The sequence below is a fragment of the Scyliorhinus torazame genome, chromosome 18 (assembly GCF_047496885.1).
Source record: "Scyliorhinus torazame isolate Kashiwa2021f chromosome 18, sScyTor2.1, whole genome shotgun sequence".
Classification (NCBI taxonomy): Eukaryota; Metazoa; Chordata; class Chondrichthyes; order Carcharhiniformes; family Scyliorhinidae; genus Scyliorhinus; species Scyliorhinus torazame.
The window spans coordinates 31,760,350-31,775,657 of record NC_092724.1 but is presented as its reverse complement, the minus strand read 5'-3'; the positions used below and the strand labels follow the sequence as shown (position 1 = coordinate 31,775,657).

Here is a 15,308-nt window from a genome sequence, read left to right as displayed (position 1 = left end):
TGTACAAAGCATGTGCAGCAAGAGTGAAACATTTTCTCAATACGGTTACTGCCATTCTGCATTTACATGGTGATGCACTATCAATTACGACGAGACGAGAGTAGAGTGCAATCAAGGCTTTATTAAGCAGAGATGTGTAACCTCCTGCAGCTGCTGCTGAAATGGCTGCAGCTCGGTGAGCACACACATTTATACTCCGCCTGCTGGGCGGAGCCAGCAGGTAGGGATCTACCCCGTACCTGTAGTACAGGAGCCTTACCGTATTACATCTTGTATGTGATATATACAACAGTGGTGACTACCACATTCACCCCCCGTTTAAAAAAAATTTTTAAAGTTCAGCAGGGGTGGTGGAAAACTATTTACATGCATTTTAAGGTTAACATTTTGGGGAAAGTTCACAAATTCAGCCGATCAGGTGCCTTGATCCTCCGTTGTGAGCGCCGCAGTCCCGGTGGCGATGCAGGCATCGGCTCAGTCGCCGGTGACTCCGGGAGCATGTAGATCTCATCTTCGTCCCCGGTGGGACCAAGGGGAGGACGGATCATCCTGGAGCGGGGGCTGTGGTGAGGTGCACTGGGAGGAGGAAGGGTGGCACCGGGGCGGGGTGGGGGGGGGGGGGTGGCAGGTCCCAGCTGGTGCCAGGTTCCTGAAGGAGACCGTGTCTTGGCGGCCGTTGGGGTACGCCACGTAGACGTACTGCGCGTTTGCATGGAATAGCTGTACCCTTTCGACCAAGGGTCCGCATAGTGGAGCCACACGTGCTTGCGGAGGAGAACAGGTCCTTGAGATGCCAGCCACGTTGGGAGCGAAACCCCGGAGGTGGACTTCCTGGGGAAGGCAAGGAGATGTTCATGGGGGGTTGCATTAGTCGCCGTGCAAAGTAGCGATCGGATGGAGTGAAGGGCGTCGGGGAGGACCTCCTGCCAGCAGGAGATGTTTGGACCATAGGGCCAGCTGGAGGGCCTTCCAGACCATCCCATTCTCCCGCTCCACCTGCCCGTTTCCCCGTGGGTTGTAGCTGGTCATCCTGCTCGAGGTGATGCCTTTGCTGAGTAGGTACTGACGCAGCTCATCACTCATAAGGAGGATCCCCGGTCGCTGTGGATGTAGACGGGGAAAGCGAACAGGGCGAAGATGGTGTTGAGTGCTTTGATGACGGTGGCAGACGTCATATTGGGGCATGGGACGGTGAAGGGGAATCTGGAGTACTCGTCGGTCACGTTAAGGAAGTATGTGTTTCAGTCAGTGGAGGGGAGGGGCCCTTTGAAATCCACGCTGAGGCGTTCAAAGGGGCGAGAGGCCTTCGCTAGATGCGTGCGGTCTGGCCGGTAGAAGTGCAGTTTGCACTCCGCACAGACCCTGGCAGTCTCTGTTGATAGCCCTGACGTCCTCAAAGGAGTAGGGCAGATTGCGGGCCTTTATGAAGTGAAGGAACCGGGTGACCCCTGGGTCACAGAGAGCATCGTGTAGAGTCCGGAGTCGGTCCACTTGTGCACTGCCACATGTACCTCGGCATAGGGCATCGGGGGGCTCGTTGAGCTTATCGGGGCGATGCAAAATCTCGTAATTGTAGGTGGAGAGCTCGATCCTCCACCTCAAAATTTTATCATTTTTGATCTTGCCCCGCTGTGTGTTATTGAACATGAAGGCAACCGACCGTTGGTCAGTGAGGAGAATGAATCTCCTGACGGCCAGGTAATGCCTCCAATGCCGCACAGCTTCTACGATGGCCTGGGCTTCCTTCTTGACAGAGGAGTGTCAAATTTCGGAGGCATGGAGGGTGCGTGAAAAGAATGCCACGGGCCTGCCTGCCTGGTTGATGGTGGCGGCCAGAGCGACGTCTGATGCATTGCTTTCGACTTGGAAGGGGAGCGTCTCATCGATCGCGTGCATCGCGGCCTTGGTGATGTCGGCCTTGATACAGTTGAAGGCCTGGTGAGCCTCGGCCATCAGGGGGAAAACGGTGGAGTGAATGAGTGGGCGGGCCTTGTCTGCACAGTTAGGGATCCACTGGGCATTGTATGAGAAGAACCCCAGGCATTGTTTGAGGGCTTTGGGGCACGTGGGGGAGGGGGAGTTCCATGAGGGAGTGCATGCGATCGGGATCGGGCCCTAGAACTCCATTCTGAACCACATAGCCGAGGATGGCTAAGCGGTTGGTGCTGAACACGCAGTTCTCCTTGTTGTACGTTAGGCTGAGGAGTTTGGCGGTGTGGAGGAATTTGGAAAAGCTTAGCGTCGTGGCCCTGCTGGTCGTGGCCGCAGATGGAGAGTTATCCAGGTGCGGGAAGGTGGCCCGCAGTCCATACCGGTCAACCATTCGGTCCATCTCCCATTGGAAGACCGAGACCCCATTAGTGACGCCGAAGGGAACCCTAAGGAAGTGGTAAAGGCGGCCGTGCCGTTCAAACGCGGTATACGGATGGTCCGCCTTGCGAATGGGGAGCTGGTGGTAAGCAGATTTCAGATCCACTGTCGAGAAGACCTGGTACTGTGCAATCTGATTGACCATGTCAGGTATGCGTGGGAGGGGGTACATGTCGAGCAGTGTGTACCGATTGGATGGTCTGACTGTAGTCAACGATCATCCTGTTTTTCTCCCCAGTTTTCACAACTACCACTTGGGCTCTCCAGGGGCTGTTGCTGGCCTCGATAATGCCCTCCCACAGCAGCCGTTGGACCTCGGACCTGATGAAGGTCCTGTCCTGGGCACTGTACTGTCTGCTCCTGGTGGCGACGGGTTTGCAATCCGGGGTGAGATTTGCAAACAGAGAAGGCGGGTCGACCTTAAGGATCGTGAGACCGCATACAGTAAGGGGTGGTAGGGGCTCGCCGAATTTCAGGGTTAGACTTTGGAGGTTGCACTGGAAGTCCAGGCCGAGTAGCAAGGCAGCGCAGAGGTTGGGGAGGACGTAGAGCCGGAAGTCGCTGAACTCTATGCCCTGGATGGTGAGGGTGGCGGTGCAGTACGCCCAGAACTCCAAGGAGTGGGATCCGGAGGCCAGGGAGATTCTCTGGTTAATGGGGTGTACCGCAAGGGAGCAGCGCCTTACCGTAACAGGGTGGATGAAGCTCTGTGCTCTCGGAGTCAAGAAGGCATGATGTCTTGTGCCCATCGACCTTTACGGTTGTCAACGCGGTTGCGAGGTTGTGCGGCCGGGACTGGTCGACCGTGACGGAGGCGAGCTGTCGCTGGTGTTGGAAGGCCCCTGGCTGGTCGGCAGGCGATGAGCGGCCCGATGAGGTGCCCGACGAGCAGGGATCTTGAGGCGGGGCAGATGGCGGCACCCATGGGGCGCACGTGGCGGGTGGCGTTAAAGATGGCGGCGCCCACAGGCTGCACGTGGTCTGAGGGGAGGAAGATGGCAGCGCCCACGGGGCACACGTGGGTTGCGGGGGCGAAAATGGCAGCGCCCAGTGGTCGCACGTGGGGGGTGCAGGAACAATGGGCCTGGTTACAGCGGCGATCGAGTGGGTCTGGCACACAGCAGTGAAATGTCCTTCCTTCCCACAGGCCTTGCAGAGTGCGCTCCGCGCCGGGCAGCGCTGCCGGTGGTGCTTTGTCTGTCTGCAGAAGTCGCACTTGGGTCCCCCGGGGTTGGCTGGCTGCCGCGCTGTGCAGGCTTGGGGTTGGCTGGGGGCGGTTGCTGGTTTGGTCCACAATGGGGTGTTCGCTGGTGGGGTCCACGATGTCCAGGAGGGGGGCGTCGTGCGGTCGGGGGCGTACGCTTGTACATTACGGGAGGCGACCTTTAGTGAGATCGCGAGTTTATTGGTCGCCTCGAGGTCGAGGGTAGCCCCTTCTAAGAGGCGCTAGCGGATGTACGTCAACCCTATGCCCGTAACGAAAGCATCCCTAATTAGGAGTTCGGAATGTTCAACAATTGCAGTCCCTCGCCAGGGCTTACAGGGCACGCCAGAAATGTTCCACAGACTCATTGGGGAGTTGATGCCGCGTGGACAGGAGGTGCCTGGCGTAGAGCTTGTTGGTCTGCTGAGTGTAGTTTTCTTTCAGTAGCACCATGGCCTCAGCGTAGGTAGGCGCGTCCCAGATGAGGGGAAAGAGATCGGAGCTCAGCCGTGTATACAGGATCTGGAACTTCTGTGCCTCTGAGGGTGGTTCTGTCGCAGATCCGATGTAGGCTTCAAAGCAAGCTAGCCAATGTGCGAAGGCCGACTTGGCGTTGTCTGCTTGAGGGTGCAGCTGCAGGAGATCCGGCTTGATGCGGAGGTCCATCGTTGTAAAATCTCTGCTTAATAAATTGATGCACTATCAACTACGACGAGACGAGAGTAGAGGGTAATCAAAGCTTTGTTAAGCAGAGATGTGTAGCCTCCTGCAGCTGATGCCGAAATGGCTGCAGCTCGGTGAGCACACACATTTATACTCCGCCTACTGGGCGGAGTCAGCAGGCAGGGATCTAGCCCCGTACCTGTAGTACAGAAGCCTTACCATATTACATCTTTTATGTGATATATACAACAGTGGTGACTACCACACATGGCACCATCAACATTTTTTTTTAAAGCGCGGCATTTCGGAAAAGGATGCGGACATGGAAAAGGCTGCACCAAGCCATAAAGTCAGAGAAAGAGGCATTGAAGAAGTGAAGGAGAGGGGTAAAAGGATCATGAGAAGAACTGGTGGAAGTGTTCATTATAGAGAGGTTTAGTAAATAGGGATAAAATATTTTTACTGGTCATTGAGTCAATAACGAGTGCGCACTCATTCACTTGCAGAGTATTAAATTCAGGCTCAACAACTTAATTGAAAGACCAAAGCAAGAGGTTTTGAGAACATTGTTTAAAATACAGTGGATGCTTCACCAACAACGGCAATGGAAGCAGAATCCTTGGTAGACTTTTTTTTTTTTAAAATGAATAAATATCTGAAAGGGAAAATATTGAGAAGTTGAGGAAATGGCAGGGAGCTGGAGGAAAAAGAGAAAGGGGCCAAATTGTATCTCTGTGCATTTTCCCTTGAACAGTAATTTATTTGTGCAGTTGACAGCATTTGATAGGATTAATTGTCATTTGCTCCAGTTTTCTTTCGGTAAAATTAAATGTTGTTGCATGTTTTGATTTCATTTTACCTCTACGCAATGGTTACATTTGATTACCACTATTTTTGGAGACATTTGAATACATCTATGCTTACTGATATTGAAAACAACAGGATTTGATTGACTCACGAGAATGGCTGCTTCGTATCATTTGGTTTCAGGCAGCGGATGTAATGAGGTGTTGTTGAATTCAAAGCTTCCATTAGTAGATGGAGCGAGGCTCTAAACTGCAGAAATGTTATAATTTGTTTATTATTAATTAGTAAACACATTGAAAATCTGAAGTAGACAATAATAAACCCAAATACAAACAGCTGGTCCTTAGATGAAAACCCATTTTTCATTTAATAGTTTTTGGTAGACAAGATGATGCTGCATGCTAGATCAACACAAAATAGTGTGTGCAAGCATGTTCAATAGTCTCTCCCCCTTAATATTGCCACTTCTCTAAGAAGCAGAGCCGGAGGAAGAAGGGGAGGGGAGAGAGAGAACAAAAATGCTTCCGGCGTAGAAGGGAACCATTCAGCCTATCAACTTTGTTAGAGGAGCCCAAAATGCACCAACACCCACTGTCCTACATCTCCAAATAGTTATTTACTTTTCCTCGAAAATGGACATGATTAAATATTCTGGAAGAATCTTGGGCAGTGGTGCAACTGGTGGTATAGGATCGATCACCTGTTTTACGCAGCACTCTATATTCAGCAACACTGCCGTCAATTGCGACACCGCTCCACACAAAATGTCCACCCCGCTGTTGCAAAAACCTTCCACCTCTCCTCATGATATTCTGTCATCAATTCTTACAACTAAAGGGAAACTATCATCCACACAATAGGCAGCATTTAGTTACTAGCTATTGGCACCGAAAAATCCAACTCTCGTGACACCTCACAGTCTTAGGAGTTCCTATAAATGGCACAAATTAGATTCCATTACAAGATCAGTCCATCTGTGCCCCATGCTGGCTGTTGCGACTGTAGCCCCATTGTGCTCATTTTGGATGCACTTCTCTACACCACCACTACACAGTCTGCTATGTGCAAAGTTTCCTTTTTTTGCAAAAGGTTCAGGGAAATATTTGAACATTAAGATTTGCATACCAGGGTATTTCAATTTCTAGAACCATATCTATCATGTTTATGTAAATCCAATTAGGAAAAAGCCAACTTCAAAATCTTTGGGAAAGTAATACTTCTAATAGTTTTATGTTTTCCCAATTGCTGTAAGGCATAAATCCATTAATGTCCTTCCTTTCCATGTGAGACACAATAAAATCAAAATTCCCACATGAGAAATTTTAGGTTCATCACATTTGCTCTTAAAACTGCAAATGTTAAATAAACTACAAGTTTGCTAAACAATTCTTCATAACCTTAAATCCAAGCCATGGCGGTTTCAAAAATAATGCAATTATTTAAATTACCTGATATCCCACGGTTTTCTTGTGCTCACTTGTCGGTGGCAGTGTTTTTCTTAAAGACTTTAAAGTTATATTGGAGATGTGACCTCTCCCAGCAGAAGCAGCATCCTCATCGTGGAAAAGCTCAGCAAGCAACTCAGGCTTGGAAGCAATACAAATAACAAGGTGTAAGCAGATCCCAACATTGGGACTTTCTTCAACTACATTGTGGATAACTATGACCAATCCCATTTGAACAATAGTAAAACAATTAGAGCTTCACCCCTACACAATTCCCAACTCTCAACCACACAGCTATAGAATGATAAACCCCATAGTTATCACTACCCACTTCACTGGAATATCTTTTTTGCTTCCTGTCTACTCACCATAACTAGATCACTTTGCTTCAATTACCAATGGCATCCACAGTTCCTGCAAACAGGTTTTCCTCAAATTTCTGTATGGTTAACCACACCATTCATCTCATCTGTGATCATCCATACACATACCATATCACAGTTCAATTTCAATATTCCAATGGGCACATTCTTGCTTCTTCCTAAACATCTACATTCAACCTCTTGGCAACAGTATCCATAATCAAGCGCACAACATCAACAAAAAGGCCAAATTATGCCATTAGTCTATTGTTTTGTCCAAACAATGGATAAATCAGAACATTCTTCAGCTCTACGTTGGTTGTATCATAGCATAGTATTCACCTCCCATCAATTTTCACCTTCAGCTGTAGTCCGTGTCCCTTGACAACATGTTTGTACAAGCAGAACTCAATGACAAAAACGGTCTTACTGGTCACAAAGGTCAAGCTTCAAACTCGAACCATAATATTGCTAGTCTCCGGCTGTACATTACCCACAATCTTGCAATGCCGGAAATCAATTTCAGATATGTCCCAAGTTCTCCTTACCAATCTCCCACATTCCACCCATCCTACGCAAATTCCAACTCATCCAAAACCTTGCTAAAATCAGCCAATCCCAAGAAACCAAGATTACATATTGTCCATTACCACTGGATAAAATTCACAATGTGCACCAAGGCATGAACATAAAAAACATCCACAAATCCGTTGGCTTTGCCCCATGCCACTTCTGTAAACCTCTCCCAAGACCCCAACATGCAACCTCCAATCTTCTATCATAGTTAGCATAAATTTCTGCCATTATGCGCTAGTACTCAAATTCTCTAAAATCCAACTGTTTTACCACCATTCTTAAAAGCCTTTGAAAACCATTTTACAACCTCACAGCTTTCCCCCCATATCCACACCTCCGCCCATGTTGGGTAAATCACCTGGTGAATGTTCACCTCCATTACGAAATCTATCGCTGCAGTTTTACAATCTTGTAGTTGTCGCACGGTCCAAGCCAAGTTGATTCACAATCAAGAGGCACAGAGAATAGCAACAGAACAAACTAAAATCAGTTCATTAAAAGCAGTTTAAAAATTAATGAAGGCACTTTATGTTGGGGGAAAGCAGCTCTAGTGAGCCATATATTTTGTTATGTACTGGTCATTTTTTTAAAATATAAAATGTACTGGTCATTTTTTTTTTTAATATAAAAAGTTATTTTTAGGATGTAGATGTTGACAAGCCAGCATTTATTTCTCATCCTTGTTACTCTGAAAACATCCAAGAGTCAACAATCCTGTAGGATTGGAGTCCACTTTGCAATGGCAGAAGGTGGATTTATTTACAATAACATCCAAGACAATTCAATTAAAAACTTATCGATATGGAAAATCATAAATCGTGAAATTAGTTCTCAGCAGTTTGTGAAAGAACAAGATTCCAAAAAGATGTATTAAAAGCAATCCCAAGTCTACTTCACACCCCAAATACACAATTTAGGACCTTGTGTTAGCGTATGATTAAAACTGGCCAATTGGCCCAGCACAAAATAGGAATAAAGCATTTTGCCATTTATAAATGTCTAAGTTCCTATTTTTGCTTTATGCGCAGCCATATGGCAGTGGCTGTCACACGGAGAACAATTCTAGGCCATATCTTAAAACTGTGGAGACACAGAAGTTTTCTATGTTGTGATAAGCAAGACTACTGCCACATCGTAGTTTGGTTTTAAAATGCAACCATAAATAAATGAAAGTTGAAGAGAAATCCAGTCTGCAGATCACAACAGAAATTGATTAGTTTATCTGTCTGTAGAGTGTTGCAATTTGGAAAGAGTTTCATTAATACAGGAATGAACCACATTCAGCTTAATTCAAGTGGCCTGGAATCAAAAGAACGAGTGAACTAGCCTGGTATCAAACTCAACCATCAAAATACATTCAGTTAGTAAGGATTGAAGTTAAATTAAATGAAAAATGAAAAAGGGATCATGCAAAGAGGAAGCAAAAATGTTAAAATTACCTTCTGAATAATTTCATCCGGATTTGCAAGAGAACAAAGAGAAAGTCTTAAGTTCTGTCTAAATCAATAGATCTAGATAATTATTAAAATGAATGTGAAAGTTTTTTGCACATATAGACACACATACTTAATATATACAAAATTATGAAAATATTGAAAATACTTGACAGTACTATTTCTGCAGGAGAGAAAATGATTCCCGAGAATGTTTGTCAAATTGACAGAAGCAGCTGTGTAACCAAGGTAACAACTGCTACAAGCTTCACACAATCTCTGGGAACAGAGCTCAAGAGACAGTTTGGTTTTGAACAAGATGAGGCGTTGAATGGTAAATGTGAGGGGCGGCACGGTGGCGCAGTGATCAGCACTGCTGCCTCACGGCGCCGAAGACCAGAGTTCGATCCTGGCTCTGGGTCACTAGCCCACTGGCCGTGTGGAGCTCGCAGATTGTGGATTGGTCATGCTAAATTGCCCCTTAATTGGAATTTTTTGTTTTTGTTTTTTTAAAAAGTGTGTAATAGCATATAATCAAAACTTACGTTATATGAGAATTTCTAGAAACGGAGCATGCCCAGAAAGAACCATCCACAAATAGGCTTGTTCAAGATACAGAGATTGTCCTATAGAAAGCAGATGAAGAGTATGGCAAGTAGATCACCATGGAGGAGGGGAGGAAATGAATGGCGGCAGTTTAAAAACTTAGCACAGATGTATCCTTTCTGGGTCATAGGAGAATACATTATTGATAATTATATATGGGATCACTAAATTAGGAACAGCTAATTAGGAACAGTTAATGTTGATTGTCCAAGTACAGGTCACATATAATGACTGAATCTTTGCTAGATTAACAGAATGAGTAACAGTGCACTTAGAGCCTGTGCTGAAGCCTTTTAAATTTGTCATTTATATCATAAAAAATAACTAGTTTGTTACAGTTAGCAAATTTTTGGCTTGATATACAGAGAAAGAGAAAACTAAAGAGAGGAGGCAGAGAGAAAGTGAGTGCAGTTCAACAGAAAGAAATCTAAACATGTATATTTTTGAAAATTCTACCCGACTGGAGAAACAAAAAAGATTTATTAAATGTTAAGATTTTTTAAATTGGTGAAAGCCCATAAAACTTGGATCGGGAACAGATTATTGAATAGAAGCGCAAAGCAGCAGTGCTGAACTTGGTGAATGTTTTCAGCACATAAAAGTGAAGACAGACTTGAATGATGATACCAGGAATTTGAAGCTAGCTCCGAAATACTGAAGCTTAAAAAAAACTTTCCCTGTAAAATAAACAAGGGGATTAATAGGTTAAAAAAGTTATGTAAGGTGACAAGTGAAAGGAAGCTAGCTAGATATTAAAATGATCACAGGAGGACTTCCGGTTGCGGCGATGACCAGCTAAGCCGCACGTTTCGGCGGCTCCAGCTCCAACGGACCTTCGGGCTCTTTTAAGAGCCCCAACGGGAAATTTTCGCACGATGAAACCCGGTGTGGGGTGAGTTAATAGGGAGTCCCCCCCAACGAAAGAGGAAAATATCGGCGGCGGCGGCTACATCGCGAGGAATCCTCGACGATAGGGACAGAAAGGAAAAAGAAGCAAGATGGCGGCGGAGAAAGTCCAGGCGACATGGGGGCCCGAATTTTTAAGACGGTGTGTGGAGCTACTAAAGAAGGAGGTGCTGACCCCGGTGCTACAGGCAATTGAGGGGCTTAAGGAGGCACAAAGGACCCAGGAGACAGAGCTCCGCGTGGTGGAGCAGAAGGTGACGGATAATGAGGAGGAGATCCTGGGCCTGGCGGTCAAAACACAGATGCACGAGGCGCTCCACAGAAAGTGCATTGAAAGGATTGAGGCCCTAGAAAACAGAGCACGAAGGAAGAACCTTCGGATTCTGGGTCTCCCTGAGGGAGTGGAAGGAGCGGACTGCGGGACTTACGTGAGCACGATGCTAAGCTCGCTGATGGGAGCTGAGGCCCCTGCGGGCCCCTTAGAAGTGGAGGGGGCTCATCGGGTCCCGGCGAGGAGACCAAAGGCGGGAGTACCACCTAGGGCGACAATCGTGCGATTTCACCGCTTTAATGATAGAGAAGTGGTTCTGAGATGGGCCAAAATGGTACGGAGTAGTAGATGGGAGAATGCAGTGGTACGGGTGTACCAGGATTGGAGTGCGGAGGTGGCGAGAAGGAGGGCGAGTTTTAATGAGCCAAGCAGGTGTTACACAAGAAGAAGGTGAAGTTCGGGATGCTGCAGCCGGCGCGACTATGGGTTACGTACCAGGAGAGACATCACTACTTCGAAACGGCGGAAGAAGCATGGACCTTTATTAAAGATGAGAAATTGGATCGGAACTGAGGGACTGATATTACAGGGAAATGTCACTGTCGATGTATATAGAGATGTAAATTGGGAAGGGGGGAGACACTAACAAATGTGGGCGCCGGTGGGGGGGGAAAGAAGAGACATAGGTGGAGGATGAGGAATGGGAGTGGGGTGGGAGAGGGAGCTGCGCCACAAGAGGCGGGTCAGCTACAGAGATGTTCCCGCGCCAGAAAGATAATGGCGGGAAGATAGGTGCAAGGTAGATGGGAGTTCCCCACACGGGGGGGGGGGTCAAGGAGTGAGCAGGAGAAGCCGGGGTCATTTGAAGTCAGCTGACTTGCGGAAGTAATATGGGGGGAGCAATCCCGCTAGAGGGGGATCTAGCGGGGGGGGGGGGATAACTGGGTTGCTGCTGCAGAAATCAAAGAGGAACTGGCTAAAGAAAGGGTGGTCGGGGCTGGAATGCGGCACCTGGGGAACGAGTGGGAGCACGGAATCGGGACGTGGGACTGGCCTAGAGAGGGTGATGGCTAGTCGACACGGGAAGGGGGCAGGTAGCCCCCTAGTGAGGCTGATCACGTGGAACGTGAGAGGCCTCAATGGACCGATTAAAAGGGCCCGAGTGCTCGCGCACTTGAAAGGGCTGAGGGCAGACGTGGCTATGCTCCAGGAGACGCACCTGAAGGTGGCGGACCAAGTTAGGTTAAGGAAAGGTTGGGTGGGACAGGTGTTCCATTCGGAGCTAGATGCAAAGAATAGAGGGGTGGCCATACTGGTGGGGAAACGGGTATCATTCGAAGCAAGGAGCACTGTAGCAGATAGTGGAGGCAGATATGCAATGGTGAGTGGCAGGCTGGAGGGAATGGAGGTTGTGTTGGTTAACGTATATGCCCCGAATTGGGACGATGCGGGATTTATGAGGCGGATGCTGGGACGTATACCGGACCTGGAGGTAGGAAACTTGATAATGGGGGGAGACTTCAACACCGTGCTGGACCCAGGGTTAGATAGATCCAGATCTAAGACCGGAAGAAGGCCGGCAGCGGCCAAGGTGCTTAAGGGGTTTATGGACCAAATGGGGGGAGTGGATCCATGGCGATTTGTTAGACCGAAGGCCAAGGAGTTCTCCTTCTTCTCCCATGTTCACAAGGTGTACTCCCGGATAGATTTTTTTGTTTTGGGAAGGTCGTTGATCTTGAGGGTGGAAGAAACTGAGTATTCAGCCATAGCTATCTCGGATCATGCCCCACATTGGGTGGACCTGGAACTAGGAGAGGAGAGGGAGCAGCGAGCACTCTGGCGATTAGATGTGGGATTGTTGGCGGATGAGGGAGTCTGTGGAAGAGTGCGGGGATGTATCGAGAGGTACCTGGAGGCCAATGACGACGTGGAGGTCAGAGTGGGAGCGGTATGGGAAGCACTAAAGGCGGTGGTCAGAGGAGAGCTGATCTCCATCAGGGCCCACAAAGGGAAAACAGAGGCCAAGGAAAGGGAAAGACTACTGGGGGAGATCTTAAGGGTGGACAGGGAATTTGCGGAGACCCCGGAGGAGGGACTGTACAGGGAGAGACGACGACTCCAGACGGAGTTCGACCTTCTGACCACCAGGAGGGCGGAGGTGCTGTGGAGGAAGGCACAGGGGGTGAGGTATGAGTATGGGGAAAAGGCTAGTCGCCTGTTGGCCCATCGGCTGCGAAAGAGGACAGGGGCGAGGGAGATAGGGGGAATTAGAGACGAAAAGGGAGCTACGGTGCGGAGAGCAGGGAAGATAAATGGGGTGTTTAAGACCTTTTACGAAAGACTTTATAGGTCCCAACCCCCGGAGGGAAAAGAGGAGATGCGGCAGTTCTTGGACCAATTAAGGTTCCCGAGGGTGGAGGAGCAGGAGGCGGAAGGCCTGGGGGCACCAATTGGGGTGGACAAGGTTACCAAGGGGCTGGGGAATATGCAGGCAGGGAAGGCTCCGGGACCAGATGGGTTCCCGGTGGAATTTTTTAGAAAATATGTTGACCTGCTGGCCCCGCTGTTGGTGAGGACTTTTAACGAGGCCAGGGAAGGAGGGACTCGACCCCCGACAATGTCGGGGGCGACGATATCGCTAATTTTGAAGCGGGATAAAGATCCGCTGCAGTGTGGGTCCTATAGGCCTATTTCACTATTAAATGTGGACGCCAAATTGCTAGCAAAGGTGCTGGCATCGAGGGTAGAGGACTGTGCCCCGGGGGTGGTGCACGAAGACCAGACAGGATTCGTAAAGGGGAGACAACTAAATGTCAACGTGCGACGGCTATTAGGGGAGATAATGATGCCCCCAGTAGAGGGGGAGGCAGAGATAGTGGCGGCATTGGATGCAGAGAAGGCATTTGACAGGGTGGAGTGGGAGTACCTATGGGAGGTGCTAAGGAGGTTCGGGAACGGGTTTATTAGCTGGGTCAAACTCCTTTATGGGGCCCCAACGGCAAGTGTGGTCACGGGTCGGCAAAGATCGGAGTATTTACGACTATACAGGGGAACAAGACAGGGATGCCCGCTATCTCCATTACTGTTCGCGTTGGCAATTGAACCACTGGCCATGGCGCTGAGAGACTCCAGGAAATGGAGGGGGGTGATTAGAGGGGGAGAAGAACACAGAGTGTCACTCTACGCGGATGACCTACTGTTATATGTGACGGACCCAGTGGGGGGGATGACAGAGGTCATGCAGATATTGAGTGAGTTCGGAGATTTCTCGGGATATAGGCTTAACATGGGGAAGAGTGAACTTTTCGTGATACACCCGGGGGACCAGAGTAGAGGGATAGATGTCCTACCGTTAAGGAGAGTGGAAAGAAACTTCGGTACCTGGGGATTCAGATAGCCAGGAGCTGGGGAACCTTGCACAGACTTAATCTGACACGACTGGTAGAACAAATGGAGGAGGACTTCAAGAGGTGGGACATGCAGCCACTGTCACTGGCGGGCAGAGTGCAGGCAATTAAGATGATGGTCCTCCCGAGGTTCCTATTTGTATTCCAATGTCTCCCTATACTGATCACTAAGGCCTTCTTTAAAAAAATAGACAGGAGCATCACGAGCTTCGTGTGGGCAGGGAAAGTCCCGAGGGTAAGGAGGGGGTTCTTACAACGTAGCAGAGACAGAGGGGGACTGGCGCTGCCGAATTTGGGCGACTACTATTGGGCCGCCAATGTGGCGATGATCCGTAAATGGATGATAGAGGGAGAGGGAGCGGCGTGGAAAAGACTAGAGAGAAAGTCCTGTAAAGGGACGAGTCTAGAGGCGCTGGTGACGGCGCCACTACCGCTCTCACCAAAAAAATTTACCACGAACCCAGTGGTGGCGGCAACATTAAATATCTGGCGACAATGGAGGCGACAGAGAGGTGTGCTGGGAGCCCTGATGGGGTCCCCAATCAGGAACAACCATAGGTTTGCCCCAGGGAGGCTAGATGGAGGATACCAGAGCTGGCACCAGTTGGGAATTAGGAGGGTGGGAGATTTATTTATAGATGGGACGTTTGCGAGCTTGGGAGCGTTGGAGGAAAAGTATAAGCTGCCCGGGGAAATTTCTTTAGGTATATGCAGGTGAGGGCGTTCACAAGACAACAGGTGAGGGAATTTCCATTGCTCCCGACACAGGGGATCCAGGATAGAATGCTCTCGGGGGTGTGGGTCGGGGAGGGCAAGGTGTCAGAGATATACCGAGAGATGAGAGAAGAGGGGGAGGAGCTGGTGGGCGAACTAAAAGGAAAGTGGGAAGAAGAGCTCAGGGAGGAGATAGAGGAGGGTCAGTGGGCTGATGCCCTAAGCAGGGTAAATTCCTCTTCCTCGTGCACCAGGCTTAGCCTGATTCAATTTAAGGTGCTACATAGAGCACACATAACGGGAGAAAGGTTGAGCAGGTTCTTCGGAGTGGAGGACAAGTGTGGGAGGTGCGGCGGAAGCCCGGCAAACCACACACATGTTTTGGTTGTGCCCGGCACTGGAAAGGTATTGGAGGGGAGTGACTTCGAAGGTGGCGAAGGGCCGGGTCAAACCAGGCTGGGGGTTAGCTTTATTTGGAGTTGCGGATGAGCCGGGAGTGCAGGAGGCGAAAGAGGCCGATGTCGTGGCCTTTGCGTCCCTAGTA

The 15,308-nt window shown here is 49.0% G+C and overlaps 1 protein-coding gene across 1 annotated transcript in view; it reads right to left on the bottom strand.

Annotated features, from left to right (window-relative positions):
- The window catches only part of LOC140395772 (unconventional myosin-Vb-like), a 156,199-nt gene that overhangs the window by 71,172 nt on the left and 69,719 nt on the right, over window positions 1-15,308 (bottom strand). The window contains exons 15-16 of the mRNA XM_072483929.1: window positions 6,493-6,630; window positions 5,196-5,293 (exon numbers count right to left, since the gene is read on the bottom strand). Of these exons, the coding sequence (XP_072340030.1) occupies window positions 5,196-5,293; window positions 6,493-6,630 (236 nt within the window). The remainder of the gene's footprint in view (window positions 1-5,195; window positions 5,294-6,492; window positions 6,631-15,308) is intronic.